Genomic DNA, 24,594 nt, shown 5'->3' with positions numbered 1-24,594 from the left:
GACACAGTACTGAAATTAGGCAAGTTAATAACCCTACAATTGCCCCTAAGTATTTAAGTGAAAGGAATAGTCACACATCTCTCACTTAAAATCAAAAGCTAGAAATAATTAAGCTTAGTGAAGAAGATATGCCAGAAGCTGAGAGGCCAAATGCTAGGCCTCTTGTACCAAACAGTTAGCCAAGTTGTGAATGCAAAGGAAACATTCTTGAAGGAAGTTAAAAGTGCTACTCCAGTGAACACATGAATGATAAGAAAGCAAAACAGCGTTATTGCTAATATGAAGGGTAAAATGCTACCAAACAGCATTGCTTGCTGCAGAGAAACAGTTTGTGAAAGGAAGGGTCAATTGATGTGCTAATTTCATTGTGACCTTATTTTAAGAAATTGTCACAACCACCCCTACCTTCAACAACCACCACCGTGATCAATCGGCAGCCATCAACACTGAGGTAAGACCCTCCACCAGCAAAACTATTATGACTTGCTGAAAGCTCAGATGATTAGCATTTTTTAGCAATAAAGTATTTTTAATTAATTTATATAAATTTTTAGACATAATGCCATTGCACACTTAATAGCCTAGAGTATAGTGTAAACATAACTTATAGGCAGTGAGAAACCAAAAAAAACATGTCACTCTCTTTATTGTGATATTCACTTTATTGTGGTGGTCTAGAATCAGACCTGCAATTCCTCCAAAGTATGCCTCTATAAGGTTTTCAAATATTTTCTACCACACCACTGATTGCCTTTTCATTTCATTGAATGTTTCCTTTGCTCTGCAGAAGATTTTTAGTTTGATATAGTCCCACTCATATAATTTTACTTTTCTTGGCTGTGCTTTTTTTGTTGTCAAATCCAGAAAATCATTGCCAAGGCCAAAGTCAAGGAGCTTTTTCCCTATGTTTTCTTTTAAAAAAAATAAATGAAGTTTGGCACCACCTGGCTTATTTCACTTAGCATAACACTCTCCAGTTCCATCTATGCTGTTGCAAAGGGTAGGAGCTCCTTCTTTCTTTCTGCTGTGTAGTAATCCATTCTATAAATATACCAGGTTTTTGATCCACTCACTTACTCATGGGCACTTAGGTTGCTTCCAGCACTTAGCCATTGTAAATTGTGCTGCTATGAACATTGGGGTGCATAAGTTCTTTTGAATTAGTGTTTCAGGGTTCTTAGGGCATAATCCCAGCAGTGGAATTGCCAAGTCAAAAGGCAGTTCCATTTTTACTTTTCTGAGGAAATTCCATACTGTTTTCTATAGTGGCTGCACCAGTCTGTATTCCTACCAACTGTGCACTAGGATTCCCTTTTCCCTACATCCTCTGCAATACTTGTTGTTTGTATATTTGTTTATGATGGCCATTCTGACTGGCATGGAATGGTATCTCATTGTGGTTTTACTTTGCATCTCTCTGATAGCTAGTTTATTTCATAAGTCTCTGGGCTCCCTGTAGATCCTCCTTGGAGAAATGTCTGTTCTGGTCCTTTGCCCATTTTTAATTGGATTGTTTGTCTTTCTAGAGTGGAGTCATGTGAGTTCTTCATATATTTTGGAGATCAAACCCTTGTCTGATAGATCATTGGCAAATATATTTTCCTATACAGTTGATTCCCTTTAGATTTTGATGATGTTTTAGTTGAAAAATAATTCTTTTATTTTTATTGATGTAGGTTTTGGGAGCTATTAATTTTCCTCTGGCCATTGTTTTAAATGTATTCCATAGATTCTGATATGTATTGGTTTAATTACAATTATTCTTCAAAAATATATAATTTCTAATTCTTTCACCTATTAACTAAGTTGTTTAATAGAGGTTTGTTTGTTTTTTAATTTCCAGATGGAAGTTTTTTGTTTTGTTTTGGTTTCATTTTTAAATTCTAGTTTTATTCCATTTAGAATCTAGATGTTTTACACCGTAGATTTGTTCTGCTCATTTTTAAAAAACTTTAAATAAAAAGAATCCTGCTATTTCCCTATTTGGAATGCCAAAGCATTTCTGTTTTCAGGGGGGAAAAAACAATATACTCCCAAGGTACCAAGCTCTTTTGAACTGGAAATGCTTCTATCATACTTACAATAATTCTACTAGCTATTGAGGTTAAGCTAGTTAGAGTGGACATACCACTATTGCAATTAGGCTTTGAGACTCGAAGCCCCAGGGTTAGAAAATTTTGAAAATGTGTTCCAATTGTGTTCCCAAAAGTAACTTTTCTGCCATTAGCAAGCTGGAAGCAAACTAACAGAAAATGATAATGTGATGCTGTTTTCTCCAAATGTTATTTCAATATATTTCACTTTCCAATTTCATAAAGAACACATTCAGAGTATTTCAAATTAAATATTCTGTCATTGCCTTCATAATATGAGCAAATCATTACCAGAAAACTAGGTTTTTGTACCATCTAGTGGTGTATCCAAATATAGCTGACACATAAATGTTTTTAAGTTAATGATTCTTTAAGAGTCACTTTAAGGGCTCAGATTATTGTGGGTTGTTCCATATGTAGATTATAGGTGCAAGAAAATGTTAAACTCCCTTGCCCTGCTATTATTATGAGTTCTGTGCCTTTATTCCTCACTTTGTCAGGAGTACAATAGATTCAGGTTTGCAGTCTGAAGATTCTAGATCTGCATTGACTACAAGGATAAGGGCAAATAAAAAAACTTACACTGTTAAAACAGAGAACATAACATGTTCATCACCTCTCTTCTACTCTCTCCTTTTTTAAAATTTCTTGGACATTGCTTAAAAGTCCCCAGAACTTTCTAAGATTGGTTTTATTTATTTCAAATGTGGTAAAAAGCACATAATGTGAAACTTATCATCTTAACCATTTTAAGTGTACAGTTCAGTAATTATGAGCACATTCACATTTTTATGCAGCAGATATCTACAGGATAGGGAGGAGAAGGAGATGGAGGTGGTGTTTCTTATCCTCAGAAACTCAGATTCAGTAAGTCTAGGGCAGAACTGAGGAGTATTCATTTTCATCAGGCTCCCCAGGTGACAATGAGGCATCCAGTGGGCCTTTTAGGAATCATTGATTTACATAGACCACATAGGTCTGCAGAAGTAACCATCTTCTGTGCTGGCCTGGTAAGTGATTTAAGATGTGCCTGGGCCCTGGCCAGGTAGGTCAGTTGGTTAGAACATTGTCCTAATATGCAAGGTTGTGGGTTCAATCCTTGGTCAGGGCACACACAAGAATCAACCAATGAATGCATCAATAACTGGAACAAAAAATCAACATTTCTCTCTATTTCAAATCAATAAATTAAAAGTAAATAAAAACACATGCCCGAGACTGACCTAGGGCTCCAATCTGGCATCAACTTTAACTCTACCTCTGTATGACAATGTCAATCAACCTCATTAATCTGACCCCACAAATCTACCTTTGAAGTTTGATTTTCAACTGTTTATCAACCTGAATGTTCCACTCCAGCTGGTCTAGTCTGATTAGCATCTATTCCATAAGTCTTGAGATTTCTTTCTTTTTCTGATCTAAAAATAGTGCTGTATGTTTTTCAGCTGAGTCTTCCAGGAAGCAGGCACTAAAAGTTAGGGACATGAGAAGTTTATGGGGTCTTTGTGGGTAACACCTGTGAAAGAAAAAATGAAGAGGAAGCAGACTTGAGTAGGGAAGAAACTCAGCCCATGATGCAAATCTGGCAAAGTCTCAAATGAATTAACAGGAAATCTAGAACAAATATTGCCCATTAGTGGAGTACCATGCTGAGCAGAAATGGCCAAGCCCTAGTACATTTAAAATGTTCAGTCACTGGCTGGGGGCTCTCCACGAAGATCACAGCCTAAGCAGATCCTAAGTTACTACTAATAGATGAAGGCACTCGGCTAACCACACTCTTTGAAGTTGAATGGCAAATCCATGGCCACCATGGTTCTTTCTTCTGTTCTTCAGTTGTCCAGACCCTGTCCTCTTCTTTGAATGCCAGTATGGCAACTGTCTAGAGGTCATGTCATAACTACTACATTTGTTTCAAAATACAGGCTATTAGAGCAGGAAATGACCTTAGGAATCATCTCGTATTAGAGATAAAGAAATTGAGACCCAGAGTGTGTGTGTATGCATGTGTGCATGTGTGTTTGTGTGTTTGAGAAAGAGAGAGAGAGAGAGACTTATTCAAGATGACACAGCTAGCTAGTCAAAGCCAGGATTGTAACCCAGGTGTCCTCTCAGTTCAGGTTTGCAGTAGCACTAAATAATTGCTCTCTGCCCTGGCTGGTGTGCCTCAGTGGATTGAGTGCCAACCTGTAAACTAAAGGGTCTCTGGTTTGATTCCCAGATGGGGCACATGCCTTGGTTGTGGGCCAGGTCCCCAGTGGAGAGTGAATGAGATGCAACTGCACACTGATGTTTCTCTCCCTCTCTTTAATTAAAAAAATCCTCCTCATTTTGAAAGATTAGTGGAAAGATTAGTTTTCACCTAAAAAGTAACTAACTGCTGCAAATAGACTCAACTTGCTTCCAAGCATGCATAATCACTAAAATGAAGAAAAAATAACCAAACTTCTCTTTGAGAAGATCTTTGAGGCTTAATTTAGTCTTAAATATGTAAGTAAATAGTGATTAAAATTATAATTTTCATGAAAATGCTATAACTCATTCATTTCTATAATCATCACTAAAAATTCAGTGACATATTATTTTAAAATCTCATGCATTAAAGGAATTGAAATGGCCCATTGCATTATTACTTCACGTTTTGAAAAAAACAAGTGGTTTACAAAATTATTTTTAAGTAATTATGTTAAGCCAGAGAAACAATTATGAAAAGGACAGAGGTTATTGTTTGTATGGCAGTAAAATAACTCTTATATTCTAGTTAGCATTTATTTGTGAATGGATGATTTTATTTTCAGTGTTACACGTGATACTGATTTTTAGAATGGAAATGCATAAACATAGGTCTCAATTGGATGTGCAAACATTCTTATTTGGAATCTAAAAAGATAGTCTTTGCTACCAGTAAAAGGACATTGTCACTTCTTTTTTTCAGGACAGGAATTCTTCAAGTAAGTAAGTTTACAGCCCATGTAAAGCAATTCTAATTCTTCCAGATGGTAAAGTTCAGGAATGGGTATGTGTTGGTAGGGGTGGGGGTAGGAGGTGGGGTGTTGAGGGTGGGCAGCAGCTGGTGAATCCGAGCCTATCAAGCCACTGTCCAATTTCTCAAAACTGTAGAGAAAAAGTAAATGAGGTTTATGGTCTCTAGCTTTATTGAGCCTCAACTTTCCTGTTTCAAACCTTAATCAATCTGCTAATTCCACATGTCCCTTCAACTAGAATCTCATAAGATTATTACTAGGTGTATGGATGAAGCCATGCACACATACAGGGGCCAATGACACTACCTTTGTGCGTGAAGGGTGGCACACATCTTGTGTGCACTTTTAAATGTAAGAGTAAAATGCCAAAATGAGTCAAAGAAATGTTTTTCAAGTTAGCCTGTTGGACATAAGGTGGGAAAGGGAAAAAAAGATAGATGTAGAAAGCCAGAAATCTAAGTCTGAGATTTTTTTTAAGTCTGAGATTTTAAGTAGGGGTTGATGTGGGCAGAAATTTACCTATGTGTCAGAGCAGAGGTTTCTCAGAGACCAGAGGACCTTTCTTCCCTGTTTATCTAAAGGGAAAAATTAATTACTGCTTCCAGTTTTACTCAAAAACATCCAAACTGAGGGATTTTCAGGGAAATGTTATCATTTTACCCAGCCTACATAACATGCTGGCTCTCTCAGAATCACTTCTTTCCCCTAAGTATCATATTAAGACCTCAGTTCTGAAGGTACATGGCAACCCAAGATAAGCACACACTTGTATAAATTATGTGTCACAAGTGCTAGAATCAGCCTCCACCATGGATTTTCCCAACTAGACCATGGCATTTGAAAGTAAATAACTTTGAGAGAAAATATACTGGGTAAATTTTTCTTTTACTAATCTAGGAAACATGTAACACACTGGAAAAACTGTTTTTGACATCGAAGAAATACTGCATTACTGTCAAAGTCATCAATTCACTCACACAAGAGCTGTGGTCTTTATTTGTATAGCAGATGGGAGAAAAAATATCTAACAGTCACCCTGATGTTGATAAGTATTACGGTAGAGAAAAAAGCTCTGAAGTCAGAGACATGGCTTCAGCACTGGCCCTGCCCCTGGCTATGTGACCTTGGGAGGCTATTTACCAACTCTGAGTCTCAGTATCCATATGTATTATGTGACAATAATAATGCCAATCCCAGGGTTATTATAAACTTTGCACAAGGTCAGAAATGTGAAATAATTTAGGATTAAGTATAGCATGATCCACAAAACTGAAGCTTTATTATTCACTCTATCAGCTGTTACACAGGAACAAGTAGGGTGTGAGTGGGGGAATATTTACAGCAGGGGCTTCCAGGGTTGTCATGTGATAAGTACCAAGCTCACAGTGGACACAAGGCTGTCCTACAAGATTAGAGAGATAAATGAGTTTGGAGAAATTTGTCTTTTTATCTGGAACAATCTACAGGGAAGTTCTGCTGCTATGTCTTGGACAAGTCATGCCTTTCACTATCTCTAGTTCATCTAAGTGGGTTATCTACATAGGTGTCCCTAATGGTTCTATGCTGAAAAGGAAGTTAATTTTCCCTGATTTTACTAACAGTGAAAGAGTTGCTAAAGGAAAGGTTATGCTGTTCATGGAAGACAGGTTGGCCCTGTGGAAGGCTGCAAGGTGCTCCTAAGATCCAGATGAACACCAATGGGATGTAAAGTGACAGAGTCCCCATCCTCAGAATGAGAGCAGACAGGAACACATAGAATTGCAGCTAAGAAATGCTCTGGATACAGAACTTACTCTAGGTCCAGTTTGGAATGAGGCAGTTTGCTAACTAGCTAACTTACTAACTTCCAGTAAGTTAGTCCCTTAATTTCTCAGCAATTCTGGTTGGAGTTACTTTTTTAGAATTGAAGAATCAAATTTTCCAAATAAAAAGTATTTTATTTATCAGAACCAGCCTGAGACCTTTACAGCTTCCTTCCAGAATGTGAGGATACAGAAAATGTCCAGCCTCAAACTATTCTTAATGGATCTTGCCCACCCTACTTTCATTTTGATTTTGGTAAAGGCAGGAGTAAATCTGGTCACAGTCTGGTTAAGGTTGGAAAGCTTCAGGCTGGCCCTGGTATCACCATTCAATTGGAAAAGTAGGACAACCTCAGAAGATACCTCACAGTCAGTCTTGGTTTGATCTTTCTCCTACTTGTGGAGAGTAAGGGGACTATGATTTCTAAGTAGGAGAGCAGTGGGTGTAGTGACAGGGTGGGATGAGCAAGCAGCTGTGCCTCCATGCTCCCCATCCCTGAACAGCTTTTCTAATGATTTTATATGTTGGAGGTTCACTTAGCAAGTTTGAAAACCCCTGCCATAGGGCACAGGTGCCAACAAAGAGTAGTATTCAATATTAGGGAGGATGGAAACTTGCTCCAGACTTGGTGCTCTTTAGTGGTGAAAAGAGGAAAAGATGGTGATGTCTTCAGACTCTCTAGATTCACAGTAGATAATCATTAGCAGAAATTCTCTTCTTCAAACTGAAGTTCAATAAAAGAACAGATCTCTTCTTCTCTCTGAAGACTGGTTTTCTGAAGAAAAAAAAAGATAAGCACGATGAGGAAGAAGCTGCTTTTGAGGGTCAAGGAGCCCAGGTGTGAACCCTAACCTCACTACTGCCTAGCTGTGTGACCTTGGGCAAGTTACCTAGCCTATCTGAACCCCACTTTTTCCATTTGTTACATGGGAATATTAATGACACCTGCCTTATTTTCTCATCTGTGAACAGAATATAAATAGCACCTCCATTATAAGTAGGTATTGGTTCTTATTTTGCTTCACTTCTGTAATTCTTGTTATTCTCATCTCTAATGACCTTTTACTTCACTATATCTCAGCCAAACATTCCCATAGTCACATGCTAGAATTTGAAATCACCTACCCAGGTGACACCCTTGTCATCTCAATATCAAACATCTACTGTTCAACTACCACCTCCTATGTCATTGACTTAAGCAGTCTTATTTCTGCATTTTAACATAATCTAATCCTCCATTCATTCCATCAACCTCCACTACACACCACCCTCCATCTGTCTCTATTTCTTTCTTGTTGTAGCTTAGATACCATGGTCCCTTGTGATAATAACTCACTTGCAAATACTCTCAGCTCCTTTCCTTTTTTCCTCTTTCCTCATTCATCATGCTCACTTGCCAAAACATCAACCCTGTATAAGCCTTACCATTGGCCTTCTCTGTACATTACACTAACCTAGCACCACTGATGAAAATCGCACAACCCAGCTGAATTTTTCCACTTGAAACTCATGATCTAAGACTTTAGATCAGCACTAAGAAATCCTGCTCATATTTGTCTATGAGCAGGCTTGCATTCCCAGTGCTCAAGAGGACTTTTTCATACTTTTCCACCTTCTTCAATATCACTAATTTGCACCCTCAGCTGATGATCTTGCCCCATAGCCCACTGAGAAAATAGAAATCAATTGATTAGTACTCTGTAGACTCCCCACAAACAAGCTTATTTGCACTTGTGTCCTTGTTTTTCTTTTATATGCTTGCAATGGTAGAATGTGTCCTCTTCCTAGAAAATGTCAACACTTCCATATGTCTGTTCCATGTTCTCAGTGACTTCACCCATGAAGTTATCCTCATCCTCCTTCATCTTTTTTAAAAGATTTTATTTATTTAATTTAGAGAGGGGAAAAAAGGAGAAAGAGAGAAAGAAAAGCATTGATGTGAGAGGGAAACATTGATCAGCCACCCCTCACACATGTCACAACCAGGGACCCGGCCAGAAACCCAGGCATGTGCCCTGACCAGGAATTGACCCAACAACCTTTCACTTTGCTGAATGATGCCCATCCCACTGAGCCACAGCAGTCAGAGCCAAACTTTTCATCCTTGTTGGAGCTTTCCCATTACCATACAAATTGGTTCTAGTATTTGCCTTTAAAAAAGCCCTCTTTCTAAAAATAGTTATTTAATTGGATTATGTTAACATCATTTATAGGTACCTTTCAGCCAAAATGAAAAGGCTTGGCCAATTTACATTTTAAAAGAGCAGCTAAAGCCCTGCCTGATGTGGTTCAGTGGATTGAGTGCCAGCCTGTGAGCCAAAGGGTTGCCAGTTTGATTCCCAGTCTGGGGCACATGCCTGGGTTGTGGGCCAGGTCCCCAGTAGGGGGTGCATGAGAGGCAACCATACATTGATGTTTCTCTTCCTCTCTCCCTCCCTTCTCCTCTATCTTAAAAATAAATAAATAACATATTTTTAAAAAAGAGCGGCTAAAAATCTGCCTACAAGAGACCCACCTCAGAAAAAAAGATCTACACATACTGAAAGTGAATGGTTGGAAAAAATATGTTCCAATAAAATGGACAGGAAAAAAAAGACAGAGTAGTAATACTTGCAGAACACAAAATAGATTTCAAACCAAAGGCCATAGAAAGAGACACAGAAGGACATTTCATAACACTCAAAGGAAGAGTCCATCAAGAAGATATAAACATTGTAAACATATATTCACTCAACATAGGAACACACAAATATATATGGAAAATCTTAGAGGACTTCAAGAAAGATATAGACAGCAACACACTTATAGTAGGGGATTTTAACACACCACTGTCAAAAATGGACAGATCTTCCAAACAAAATATCAACAAGGATGTTGTGGCACTGAATGACATACTACATCAAATGGGCTTAACTAATATATATACAGAGGATTTCACACAAAAGAAGCAAAATGCACATTGTTTTCCAGTGTACAGGGAACATTTTCAAAGATAAACCATATGACAGGACACAACATGAGTCTCAACAAATTCAAGAAAATTGAAATCATATCAAGCATTTTCTCAGACCACAAGGGTTTGAAACTAGAAACCAACCTCAAGAAAAAAAAATTCAAATTCATGGAGTCTGAACAACACATTATTAAACAATGAATGGATTAACAAGAATATCAAGGAAGAAATCAAAAAGTTTCTGGAAACAAATGAAAATGAACACACAATAGCTTAAAACCTATGGGACATAGCAAAGGCAGCCCTGAGAGGGAAGTTCATAGTGATACAGGCCTACCTAGAAAAGATAGGAAAATTTCAAATAAACAACCTAACCCTACATCTACAAGAACTGGAGGAGCACCAACAAACAAAGACTGTAGTGAGTAGAAGGAAGGAAATAATCAAGATCAGGGCAGAATTAAATGACAGAGACTAAAAGAACAATTCTAAGGATCAATAAATCCAGGAGCTGGTTCTTTGAAAAGATAAACAAAATTGACAAGCCTTTAACCAGACTCATCAAGAAAAACAAGGGAGAGAACCCAAATAAATATAATCAGAAATGAAAGAGGAGAAATTATAACTGATACCACAGAAATACAAAGGATAGTAAGAAATTACTATGAACAACTATATGCCAAGAAATTTGACAACATGGGTGAAATGGACACATTTTGAGAAACAAGTAATCTTCCAAAACCGAATCAAGAAGAAGCACAAAGCCTGAATGGACTGATAACAGCTGATGAAATTGAAGCAGTAATAAAAAATCTTTTGACACACGAAAGCTCTGGACTGGACACTTTCGCAGGAGAATTTTACAAAACATTTAAAGAAGAGCTAACCCCTATCCTTCTCAAAATATTCCAAAAAATCCAAGAGGAGGAAAGACTCCCGAACTCTCTTTATGATGCCAGCATCATCCTAATCCCAAAACCAAACAAAGACACAAGAAAAAAAGAAAACTACAGGCCAATATCATGGATGAACATAGATGCTAAAATACTCAACAAAATATTGGCAAACTGCATTCTTCAATACATTAAAAAGATCATACACCATGATAAGGTGGGATTCATCCCAAGGATGCAAAGTTGGTACACTATTCACAAATTAATGTGATGTAATACATCACATAAACAAAAGGAAAGACAAAAATCACATGATCATATCAATAGATGTGGAAAAAGCATTGGATAAGGTAGAGCACCCATTTATGATAAAAACACTCAGCAAAGTGGGAATAGAGGAACCATACCTCAACATAATAAAGGCCATATACAAGAAACCTACAGCCAACATCATACTCAATGGTAAAAACTAAAAGCTTTTCCCCTAAGATCAGGCACAAGACAAGGGTATCCACTTTCACTACTTCCATTCAACATGTATTGGAAGTCCTAGCCACAGCAATCAGACAAAAAAAAAAAAAAGAAAGAAAAAGCATTCAAACTGGAAAGGTAGAAGGAAAACTGTCATTGTTTACAGATGCCATGATAGTGTACATAGAAAACCCTATAGACTCCACCAAAAAAACCACTCGACCTAATAAGTCAATTTGGCAAAACAGGGGGATATAAAGTCAATATTCAGAAATCAAAGGCATTTTTGTATACCAACAATGAAATATCAGGGACAGAAATCAGAAAAAAAATCCCATTTGTTATAGCAACAAGAAAAATAAAGTACCTAGTAATAATCCTAGCCAAGGAGGTAAAAGACCTGAAACCAATCCAGAGTATTAGGCAAATCGTAAGAGCTAAACCTCCCCAATAGATCTCAAATATACTTCTTTTTCCACTGATGCTACCTAGTCCAGGCTATTATATTTCCATGCTTCTTGCCTCCAAACTGATCTCTTTGTTTTCATTCTTGTCTTTCTCCAATCTATACAGTTTATGTGACCTTATTAAATCCACAGTGAACTTAATAAGGGTCTCCCAGGGTTCACCAAGTCACTTAGAATATGAAATTCAAACTCCCAACATAATCCAAAATACTCTCTGTCACCTGGCCCTTGTCTACCTCTCCAGCACAGTCTTGTGCCACTTTCCCTTTCACACTACTCTCTGGACACAGTGACCTTTCTCTCATTCCTCACACACTTCTGGGCCTTTACATGGGGCAGCTTTCTCCATCTCCCTCTAGCTCTACCCTAACTCTCCCTAAAACTGGCTCCCTCACTTCTTTGGGGCCCCTGCTTACATGTTCTTTCCTCCAAGAAGCCTCCTTTGACCACCTTATTCAACATTGGCACCCATCTTTCTCTATGGCAACATCGTGTATGTTTCCTTCATAGCACTTAATCATAACGTGTAAAAATTTTGCTTTTTCCCTTTTTCTTGGGGGGAGGGGGTTTTGCCTTATCCACTAGATTATTAACTCTATGAAGGGACTGACCAAGACAGATATATATATATATATATATATATATATATATATATATATATACACACACACACACACACACACCTCCAAAGGCATATGTGTATGCCTTTGGTATGTGTATATATACCAAAGGCATACCAAAGGCAAAGGTATGTGTATATATATATATACACATATACATACACACAAAGGTATGTGTATATATATACACATACATACACACAAAGGTATGTGTATATATATATACACATACATACACACATATACACACACACTCTGGCAAATAGCAATATCAATGTCCTTATTATCTATAGGCATTGAAGCAATATACATTCAGTTTCTAGTTGTACAAATGAAAAAAATCAAATTTACTAAAAATTTTGGCACCAAACTTTTTGGGAATCACCTCAAGAAAATCTCTCTCGCCCTGGCTGGTGTAGCTCAATGGATTAAGCGTGGGCTGCAAACCAAGGGGTCGCTGGTTCTGTTCCCAGTTCGGGTGTATGCCTGGGTTGCAGGCCAGGTCTCCTGTGGGGAGAGGCAACCACACATTGATATTTCTCTAACTCTTTAAAAAAGAAAAAGAAGAAAATCTCTCTAACTACTCTTCTGGTTGATTGTTTTCCTGCTCTACATGGTCACTGCATCATAGGTAACTGACAGCCCACATGAGGGGACTAGGCCATATTGGAAGAATAGGAGGAGATTCTGCCTTCCTTCTTTTGACAAATACTTACCTGGGACCTCATGAAGAAAATCTTTCAAAACTACCAAAATTCCTACCAAAAGGTTTATCCAGTTCACTTAAAATTCGGTTAATATAAAATATGTAAAGAATCAAACATACAGAGACAACTGAGTCCTATGCCAAATCTACCAAAACAGGAAGTGAGGTCTCAGGGTCTGTGCATTTCACAATCTCCACCTGTGGTTCTCACCATCAAGTAAGACTGGGAGACTGGCTTAAGAGCAAGCATGGGCTTTGCTGGGTTCTCCTGGTCTTTTTATTTAAAGCCCTAAGAAGTTACCTTCTTTCCAGTCACCTCACTCTGCTGTCTCCCTCTGCCCAGAAGCACAGTGGCAAGATGGCCACCTCCCCTCAATTATTCTCCACTTGGAAAGCTCATTCCCTAGCCCTTTCCCAAGGTAATATTGCTCCTTTGCATGCTTTCCAAGACTGCTGCATCCCTCCTCTATTTGAGGATAGTATGCTGGCCACAGATATACAGTAAATCCATACACAGTAAAATAATCTTACCAGTTGCTACTTTTCACTGTTGTATACGTGATTTAAGTTGGAATTATTTTTGATGATTTATGCTTATTGTAATTTATGATTTCGATATTATGATACTGTGAGAGCAGAGAGCTTGTACCTCTGCTGTTTGCTGTGATCTTAAGGCAAGTCTTTTCACCTGTTTGAAACTTGTTCATTTTTCTGAATCACCTCAGATTCAGCTCAGATTTTTTAAAAAATTCAATAAAGTTGATTCTGTGTCAAAATTAAAAAATGCTCAAGGATTTTATAAGTTACCAAGTGCATGGGCTTTTTGAGACTCAGATGAAACAAATTCTAACTATGAAAATACTAAATAATAGCCCTGGCTGGCATAGCTCAGTGGATTGAGCACAGCCTGCGAACCAAAGCGTCACAGGTTCGATTCCCAGTCAGGGCACATGCCTGGGTTGCAGGCCACAGCCCTCAGCAACCACACATGGATGTTTCTCTCTCTCTCTTTCTCCCTCCCTTCCCTCTCTAAAAATAAATAAATAAAATCTTTAAAAAATACTAAATAATAGAAATGAGGGTCTTTTCAGTTGTTAGAGATCCTGGTATTTACATTACAAGCTTCTCCTCCAGTTTTTTCTCAAGATGTAGAAACACACTATCAAAAGCAGAATATATACTTACTTTCATGTGCAAGGCTATCACTGGCAAGGTTGACACTTGCAGGTCCACGAGCTGGGGGAAAATATTTCGTACCTAGAAAAGTAAAACATAATTGAACATGAAATCTCTTGGACTGGGTTAGAAAGTGCCCAGTTTTACTCCAGGTCTCCCAAATCACCTGCCCCTCAGTTTATGGACATCTAGCATATTTTTTCTTAAATGCTGCAAAAATTCAGAACCTTCTGTTCTTAAGGCCCCCTGGGCCTTGTTCCCATCTTCTTCTAGGCAGTGTTTCTGATTAAGGGTTGCTAACTTCCCCAACAGATCAGGAGCCATCTGTCGCCAAATAATTCAACTAGTGTCAATATTAGTAGAAAATTGTGAAGAGTTTGTGACAGTCAAGACTTTAGTGATACACATTTAAAAAATTATTAAAAAATAAAAAAAATAAAAATGTATCTAGAGGCTGGGGGACTAGAATAATGCTTGCATTATAGTTTTACCATGGTGTACCTGGCATATAGTAGATGCACACTAAGTATTTGATGAATTGGATTTAAACTATATAGAGTTATATTTGTGAGGCAATAATTTGTGCCATCTGCATTCTAACCAACTGTTCAAGCAGAGCTCTGCTGTGTATATGCAGAGCAGATACAAAAACATAGTTGGCCAAATTTTCCCTCTAAATAAAGTAGGAACAGATGTTTGACGAAGAGTACATGGTAGAAATTTTCATAAGTTTCCCAAGCATGACATTTTAATAATTTACTCTTTTTAAGTACATTTATTTTTTTAAAGATTTTATTTTATTTATTTTTAGAGAGGGAAGGGAGGGAGAAAGAGAGAGAGAAACATCAATGTGCAGTTGCTGGGGGCCATGGCCTGCAACCAAGGCATGTGCCCTGACTGGGAATCGAACCTGCGACACTTTGGTTCACAGCCCGAGCTCAATCCACTGAGCTACACCAGCCAGGGCAATACATTTCTAATAAAACTCTGGAAATGATGGACTGGTATTTTAATGGGAAATTTTTTTCAGCATTAGGATAGAACACAGTGCTTGACTTATGGAAGCTATGCTGAATAAACCTTTTGTGTATGATATACTTAGTTCAGAGTAAAGGTAGCTTCTACCAATTTCTCTCAGAAATGGGACAATAGAACCCCAGATATGTATTGACTAGGGAGGTCTAAAAGAAAATTCACTCAGAGTGTGGAATGTAGAGGATTCAGACTTGGCCCCATGAAACTATAAAATATATAATTCCCAGTATTTCATGTAAAAGGCAAATCTTGTAGTAGAATGTGTTGGGTTTATTGGTGTGTGTGTGTGTGTGTGTGTGTGTGTGTGAGAGAGAGAGAGAGAGAGAGAGAGAGAGAGAGAGAGGGAGAGAGAGAAAGTATACCTCAGGCCATATCTTCCCCTATCCTTTTACAAAGAAGGGAGTCCTGTTTTAGGGGTTTTTTATGGGTATTTTGCATCTAGTAGGCACTAATTAAATAGTTGCTGAGTGAGTGAGTAAATGAAGAATTGTTTTAGTTCAGTGGGAGGGGTAATGACCAGGGAACAGGAACCCAAGAGAAACTGAGCAAGGGGATCCCAGTGCACAAGTGTGAGCCACATACAGCCAGGCACTGTGACAGTCTCCAGGCAGCAATGGGGCTGCCTCTGCAGTTGCTTTGAATTTTAATGTGCGGAGCAGATGGCTAGTATAGATTACCCTTGTTTTTGCCCAGGAGCCTGGCATCACTGCAAGATGCCAACCTGTTTGGAGGATAGAGTCTGAGCTTGTAGGTATTCCACAGTTTTGTTTTACAAATGGATTATTTGGTGGCTTACAGTGAATGCAAACCCTACGATTTTAGGCAGTAGCCCATCATTTTTCTAGGATAAGTCCAAATCAACAGACTGGGTGAATATTCTCAGCCAGGTTCATCTGGCTGGCTCTCTATTTAACCCTTGATTCATTAAACTGTCAATGTCAATGAAGCCTAGTGAAGATACAGAGAACAATTAGGCAGAACACTCTGTCCCTCAGAAGCCTCATGTCCAGACTGGCAGCAATTAGTCTTGACACCCTGCCTTATGCCAACTCACTCTCAACCCTAACCAATCAGAGGAATTTACTTACAGTGGGCTGAGTTGAAAGGCTGGTTGAAGGGAGATCCCATGCTTCTGGTTGCCTGGTCAGAGTTGCAATTCTCCCACATGGCAGATTGCTGAGGATGAGCTACACATCTCTCTTGATGGGGAAAATTCAGGAGTGACTGATATTCCCCATCAGGCTCAGCCTGAGAAACTAGGTGCCCCGAGTAGAAGGCACAAGGGTATTCAGGCTCTGGGGAGCTGGTGCTGGCTGGGGAAGAGAAATGCAACAGCTGGCCTGGCTCAACAGAGGGACTCACAGTCAGGGGCTGAGGGTACTGAGTCATAGCCATGGGCTCAAACCCATTCATGCTGCAGTTGGTGGCACCATTTGCAAAAGATACTTCTGGCTGTGGCTTTGTCCATTCAGAAGAGAAACACCACTCATTTGCAGACATGTCCAAATCATCTCCAATTTGGAAATGTCCATCTAGGAAGGAAAGATCTAGAACATGTGTTAGATGTTTATTATTATCATAATGGAAGTAACTTAATTTTTTCTGGTTATTACATACTATATTTTTTAATTTGAAAAATGTAGCCCTGGCTGGTGTGGCTCAGTGGATTGAGTGCTGGCCTGCAAACTGAAAGGAACCAAAATGTTGCTGGTTCAATTCCCAGTTAGGGCACATGCCTGGGTTGTGGGCCAGGTCCCCAGTTGGGGGCATGCAAGAGGCAAGAAATTGATGTATCTCTTGCACATTGCTGTTTCTCTCCCTCTCTTTCTCCCTCCCCTCCTCTCTGTAAAAGTAAAATTAATAAAATATTTTTAAAAATAAAAATATAGAACAGGTTTTTAAAATATCACTCACTCATCATAATATCCAGAGAGCATAAAAAGCCCTAACTTATGTGGCACAGACATTCTGCCCAACATTTCACATCGTTTACAATGAGCAACAGGTGATGGTTGGCCTCTTTTAATGAAATCAAGAGCAAAGAAATATATATTAAGATTTGTTCCTGGGGATGAATGCTATTTTTGAAAACTGATATCTGCTGACCAGTAGCAATTCAGGACACTGTATAGCACAAATGGAGTGATTAAGCTGACTAAGTATAACCATTGTCTGTGTTTCATATTCAGTGAGGGTACTGCATGTCCTCAGCACAAATTAGAAACAATGTGTAGCCTCAACAACTGGGCAGTTTCAATCTGAACTGGCCTTACTGATCTTGTACTTATGACCTAGGCACTGAATGCAGGGTCCCTATGTGTTTTCAGTATTTCTTTGAACTGCTTCCCTTCCAGAAATGTTAAGAAGAGTGTGTGGTGTGCCACTGACCAAGGTCCCATTTGGTCACTGAGTGTACCAGAGCAGCTTGAATGGGAGCCTGAGGGGAGGTACACACTGTCCCATTTCCAAGTTCACAGCAACCCAAAAGTGGGCCTCGAGTGGTCTGGTAAAAGCCACCTTTCCATACTAGGCTTGAGCGTTGGTGTCCCATGGAGTCGAGATCCTGAATCATGGTGGGCCACTCTTTCTCAGGATTCTTGGACCAAATGCCCCAGCAACCATACCCATCCACTCTGTAAACTAATAAAGGTATCCTAAACCACAGCCTGGACTGGTTCAAGATTGCTGCTGCTACTAGAAGTGGCCCTTGGTGACACTTTCTTATCCAAGTCTCCCCTCTTAGTTACCTTTGGAGATGAGTGAGGGAGCCCCCAGAAAGACTCTGCTGCCTTCTCAAACCTCAAACTACATTAATGAATGGAGAACAGGTAAGGAACACTGGATCTGGGATACTTAGAGCAGGCTGAATTTTTCTTTCCATAGGAATGAAAGATTCCATTCCATATACTCCAACTCTGAACACAAAGACCCTGCCTCTTAATCCCATCCATGCCTGTAGAATTCCCAAGGCCTCTGGTCTTAAGACTAGGTCCTGTTTAGAGAGTGCTAGTGCCCATTTGCTATTCTCTCCCTTTAGGGTGAAATTGGCAAGCCATTCCCCTGCCTCCTAGGAAAACCCAGAGACACTTCCCACACCTGCGTATATACACTTTTGAGAGCCCCAGAACCCTCTAGAAAGCATCTCTAGGTGCTAAAGACTTTGTTTCCACCAAAGAGGACTCTATTTTTGCATCATAGCCCTGCTCCCCTATTCCAAACTAGTTTCTATACACAAACTTAAACATTACCTCCTCAGAAGGGATCTCCCTGAACCTGCAATCTAAAGTTTGTTATCCTGCTGCTGCTGTCTGTGACTTTCCTCTGTTTATTTCCTTCACAGCAATAGTCCTAATCTATAATTTCTGCATTTATTCACTCACTCATTCACTCATTCATTCACTATTGGCTTTCCCCACTAGCCAAAAAAACTTGAGAGAACTAAAATCATTTTTCTTGTGTTCACTGCTATATCTTCAGGAACTTGTACAGTGCCTGGCCCATAGTAGCCCCTGACTAAATATTATTATAATGAACACACACATGTATGCATGTACTCACATATGTATATATGTGCTTATGCATACAAGTGCACATGCAAACATGTACCCACTCTGAAACACATGCATACATACAATACTTCCTCACTAAATCTATGCTGAGGAGAGCAGCATGTGAAATGTGGTTAAGAGAACAGATTTTGATGTCAGACTGAGTTGGAGTCTAATCCCAGCTCTGCTTTTTCCTAGCTGTGTGACACTGAACACACCACCTACCACTTCTGAGCCTCACAGAATTGTTGTGAAATTAAATGAGATAATCTATGTAAAGAACTTGGCATGGTGTCTGGTACATAATAGGCACTCAATAAGTGATAGCTTTTGCTGTTATTTTTATTAATCATTGTTTTGGCTTATAAACCCAGTTTGAGCTCATATGCATAGGTTTCTTTCCTAGTCTGCAACACTCCATGTAATTAACCCAGGAAAAAGCAAAACGGTAATGTATGAGGCCAGAGGGCCCTCCCTGCCCTCAGTCACACAGTGCCAAGAAGGGAAGGGGGAAAGTGAGCAGAAAAACCCATAGCAGCAGCACTTCAGGGCTGATGTGAAGGATCGAGTAGATACTTCCTCTAAAAGATATTTTATGAAAGTACTAGTCCAGGAACATATATGAGACACCATGGACATGGATAATGGGGTGGGGATTGACAATGGAAGTGGGATGTGGGCTGGATGGAGGGGGACAAAGGGGGAAAGACTAGGACAACTGTAAAACATAAAAAAATGAAATATTTTAAAAAAGAGATAAAGAAGCAACTATTAAAAGAGAGAGAGACATTTCAGAAGCCTGTGATCAGTATGTGTCCACTCCCAGGTAAGAATACATTAGAGATGGGAAGTAACAACTACAAATCTAGAACAGCTTTTGTTTATTGGGCATTTACTGTGGAGAAGACTCTTTGATTAACACTATGCATGCATGGTCTTATGTGATCCTCACAGCAGCCTGGATGAGAAAAATACAGACTCAGACAAGTTAAAGTAATTTGCCTAAGGCCACAGAGTTAGCAATGGTAAAGGTGTCTGATTCCAAACCTCATGTTCTCACTGTATATGACTTCCCAACATTGCAATGAGTACAATGAGCTGGGCACTTTCCCACACTACTGGGGTTGGAGGGGAGGCAGGTTATATGCATAACATTTCTGGGGAGTAATTTATCACTACATATCAAAACTCTAGGTGGAGGGGCTGAAACGGGAGTAGGGGGCAGAAAACTGTACTTGAACAATGATTGAAATAAAAAAAAAAAAAAAACTCTAAAATGTATGCATATACTTTGACCCAGTTATTGCACTGATAGCAATTTATTTTAAGGATATTATCAATGATGCATGTAAAAATTTAGCTACAAGATTCAAAGTGGCATTTATAATACAGTGAAAGATTGGCAATAATCTAAATGTCTAAAAATTTTAATAGATTTAGTATATCTAACAGAAAAATACTCTTGAGCTATTAAAATGATATGTAGTAGAATATGTAATGGCACAGAGAGATATATACAACTATTGTTAATTATTAAAAAGTTACAACCCATTTTGCACAAAATGTTATGTTGTAAAACTTAGTATGTGTGCATAGCCCATGTGGTTTTGTGTACTGATTGTTTACCCATGTTTTCTAAAATCTTCAAAAATTAACACATTATTTCCATGCTTAGAAAGTTCTTTTAAAGTAAAGAAGTTTACTTACTTTAAATTTCCTTACTTTAAAAGAAGGAGTTTTTTAACTTTTATGAATGAATAATTTTTAAGCCAATCTTTGATCCAAAGAACCAAAGTTAGCAGACTTATCTGTGCTTGAAGAGCCTGGAATTTTGTACCTTCTCAGGACCCAGATAGGTCCTCTGAATCCCACTTTCCATATATCAATTCCCCAAATGTCTCAAGATCAATCATTCCCTCTCCTGCTGTGAAATATTCAGAACACTCTTGAACATAACCTCCCCACCTCTCCACCTGCCTCCTTGTTGCCATTTTAACAATAAGATCTTCTACAGCATTTTCTTTAGTGTGTACTACTACCATACCCCCTTCCACATGTTTACTTAAATCACAAGATTCTCTAAGAAAATCACATCACCTTACTGGAAAAGGAATCTCTTGGAGAGAAGTAAATTCTGCAAAGGTGAGTATATCAAATATATATCAACTTCTTGTCCAAAGTCAAAGAGTAAAGCCAGAGTGATGGCATCTGAAAACAGGTGAGCTCTTCCCCTGCAGGCAGAGGCCCTAGTTGGCCACTTTGCATGAAGTGTCCCACTTGGAGGCATATACATCCTCCAACGGGAGCAAGGCATTCAACATGTGTGCTCAACAATTTCAATAAAGAGCTCTTAAAAATCAATAAGACCCTCGTCTATTTGCACACTTCAAAAAGGTGATAAAGATTCTCATCAAGTCACATCCAGCTGGTAGGATGACTTCTACATTAGGCACAGCAGGAACAGTGCCTAGGGCCCATGAATACTCTTAGGAGACCATGAAAATATTTTAACTGCTTTTAAAATGGAAAGAAAATGAATATACTGATGATAATGAATATATAAGATGAATGCAGCCTGGATTATGTTTGTTTTTATGCCAATGCAGTCACAAAATGTCCTTTTTCATATCTTTATGAGGAATGGGCTTATGAAGACAAAGTGTCTAGGGTCCATTAAAGTCATACAGTAGCCCTGGACAGCTTAATTTCTGTGGCTTTCTCTAAACATAGATATTTTAATGAGCACATTTTGACATAGCTCTTAAAATAATTGTTTTGAAATGTAAGAATACATATTTTAAAAAGTTACCAAATAGTGAGTGCAGTAGACACCTTTGATATTGTTAAGGGTGGGAAGAGGGATGTTGGTGAGGTTCTACCTACTTGTCTCTGGTACTATCCCTGACCACCAGATCATCCACTATTAGTGGAGAGGAGGCTGAGTGTACCTACTAGGACATGCTTTTTAATATCATGAATGCTTTGGTGTTCCTGCCCCTGTGAGGCCAGCAATAGTAGTAATAGTAATCACAATTATAATAATAATAATACTGATAATGGTGATAATGGCAAATAGTTATGGTGCTCTTATTGTGAATTGAGCAGTGAACCCAGCATTTTACACAATTGAGGAAACAATGCAATAGGTAAACTAATTTGATTGAACAGTGTCCATTTTCACATTAAACTTCTAAGAAATGGGTGGCAGCTTCTCTCTAGATCAGGGATGTCAAACTCATTTTCACCAGGGGCCACATCAGCCTCGCAGTTGTCTTCAAAGGGCTGAATGTAATTTCAACTCCTTAACAGTTACAGAGTAGTTACATTTATACAGTCCTAAAATTATTTCTGCCCTTTGGAGGCAACCATGAGGCTGATGTGGCCCCCAATGAAAATGAGTTTGCCATCCCTGATCTAGACAATGTGACTTACCTTCAGCAAATACATGTATGTCTATGTGCATTAAGAGAAATCAGAGAACTGTCTTTCAGTGATAGCCTTGATAGGGAAGTCCAGCCTCCTCCCTCCCAACATGCTTACCATTACTTAGGACCATATCTTTACTCTGGCTCAAGGGGAGCAATTCCTGGGGTTTCTTGATATTGCTCAGAGCTCTGGAGAAGTGTTCATCCACTACACTGCTGATGTCCCCTTGAAAATAGGTGAAAATGACACACCGGGGACTCCACTCAGTTTTTACGGGCTTCTCCATCTGGGCAGCACTCTTCTTCATTTTTTCCATTGTGACAGAGGTGATAGCTGCAGATCAAATGTAAAAGATTACTGGCACTATTTTTCCAAGTGGCTTAGCTATAGTTTGGATGAACAGCATACTTGAGGGCAAGCAGTTAGCTCAGCAAACATGTTGTACTGATCTGAGGATGAGCTGAGGAGAGTAGTCTGATCAGTGTTCAGGAAACAATAAGACAGAGCTCTATGAAGCACTAAAGGGGCCCTTCCTCACAAATGAGAAGAATTTTCTGGCAACATGACTAGAAGAGCATCAGGAAAAAATAACAAGACCCCAACTGGTGTGGCTCAGTGAAGGGTCACACGTTCAATTCCTGGTCAGGGCACATGCCTAGATGGTGGCCCAGGTTCTCGGTTGGGGCTGTGCAGAACACAACTGATCAGATGTTTCTATCACACAACACTAATGTTTCTCTCCCTCTCTCTCTCCTTCCATTCCCCTCTCTCTAAAAATAAATAAATAAAATCTTTTTAAAAAATGACAATGAGCCCTGGCTGGTGTAGCTCAGTAGATCGAGGGCAGCTTGTGAACCAAAGGGTTGCCAGTTTAATTCCTAGCCAGGGCACATGCCTGGGTTGCAGGCCAGGTCCCCAGTATGGGGCATGTGAGAGGAAACCATACACTGATATTACTCTCCTTCTCTTACTCCTTCCTCTCTCTCTCTAAAAATGAATAAAATCTTTAAAAACATAACAACGAGGTCAAATCACAAAGTAACTTGCCTTCTGGGGAAGTGCCTTCCTCCTCCCAGAACTATATGTAGATCTCCCTAGACAACAGGGTGAGCTACCCTGTAGAGCTGACTAAGGAATCCAGTGGATATTGACAATTTCAGTTGTCAAAGTAAACATTGCTTTCCATCTTTTCCTCTTCCATGCAAGAGAATAAAACACATCAATTTCTCCCACTCCCCCTGATGCTGGAATCTATGTATGCTGATGGCCTGCACCTACCCTCCACCTCATCTTAGAAACTAGCAATTACAAACCATACCAGTCCTGAGGACTCAAGACAGTTATATTCTGAACCAAATGTAGATCTCAGCACACAAACACACACACACACACACACACACACACACTTTTTAAACACTAATATATTGTGGCAACATTGGTAAAAAAAAAAAAAAAAAAAAAAAAGGCCTGAAACAGCCCTGGCTGGTGTGGCTCGGTGAGTTGAGTGCTGGCCTGTGAACCAAGGGATCGCAGGTTCAATTCCCAGTCAGGGCACATGCCTTGGTTTTGGGCCAGATCCTCAGTGGGGGACACGCAAGAGGCAACCACACATTAATGTTTCTCTCCCTGTCTTTCTCTCTTCCTTCCCCTCTCTCTAGAAATAAGTAAATAAATATTTAAAAGAAAAGTGCTTGAAACATCAGCTCTACACAGACCTTACTCTCTGCACCTAGAACAGGGACTGCAATAGAATAGATAGATGTTCAATAGCCGTTTGCTGCATTGCCTTAAACTTGGCCTCTGTAATTGTATTGTACCTGTGAGCTTCTTGAGTGCACACAGCAGGCACTCAAGACATGCTGTGACTCTTTTAACTGGAGAAGTAGCACATCTGATTACTTCTTTACCTTTAGCTACCTATGTGCTCAGGCTAAAGACACACGGAGAATCTATTCATTTTTGTGAATATAATGAAAATGAGGAGAATTGAACAGCCCGGTCTGTGAGATCTTTCAAGATGGGTCCATTTCTTACTCATTTCTTTATTCCTAGCACCTAGCACAATGTAGGTAGGTATTCAGTAAACAAGGGCTGAATGGCTGGATGCCATTTCATGCACAGACAGCACAATGCAAGGAAATCATGTCAATTAGAGAAGTCAGAGGATCTGGGGTTGGCTTTTGGGAAACCACATGACCTCTCTGGGCTTCAAATTCCTTGAAGAGATTGGAGTATATGAATTCTGCAGCCTGTTATTTTATGGCTCTGTTAGAAGTGTCAACAGAGTATGATGGAGATGTTAGGAAGGAACCTTACAGTTAGTAGGGACACTTTCTAAAGAACTCTCCTTTTGGAATCATTCTAGCCCTAGTCATAATTGGACTATATTTTCTACAGAAGCTTTTGATTGAGCACTACC

The 24,594-nt window shown here is 39.2% G+C and overlaps 1 protein-coding gene across 1 annotated transcript; it reads right to left on the bottom strand.

Annotated features, from left to right (window-relative positions):
• Window positions 1–2,581: 2,581 nt before the first annotated feature.
• Window positions 2,582–22,503, bottom strand: VGLL1 (vestigial like family member 1). Its single transcript, XM_036016367.1, has 4 exons — window positions 22,290–22,503; window positions 16,290–16,712; window positions 14,176–14,247; window positions 2,582–2,643 (listed from the first exon to the last, which is right to left on the bottom strand). The coding sequence occupies exons 1-4, from the start codon at window positions 22,489–22,491 to the stop codon at window positions 2,582–2,584; spliced, it is 759 nt and encodes a 252-aa protein (XP_035872260.1). The 5' UTR covers window positions 22,492–22,503.
• Between the last annotated feature and the right edge of the window lie 2,091 nt (window positions 22,504–24,594).

This window comes from Phyllostomus discolor, chromosome X (genome assembly GCF_004126475.2).
Source record: "Phyllostomus discolor isolate MPI-MPIP mPhyDis1 chromosome X, mPhyDis1.pri.v3, whole genome shotgun sequence".
NCBI classification, from domain to species: Eukaryota; Metazoa; Chordata; class Mammalia; order Chiroptera; family Phyllostomidae; genus Phyllostomus; species Phyllostomus discolor.
This window is presented reverse-complemented; position numbering and strand designations above follow the sequence as displayed.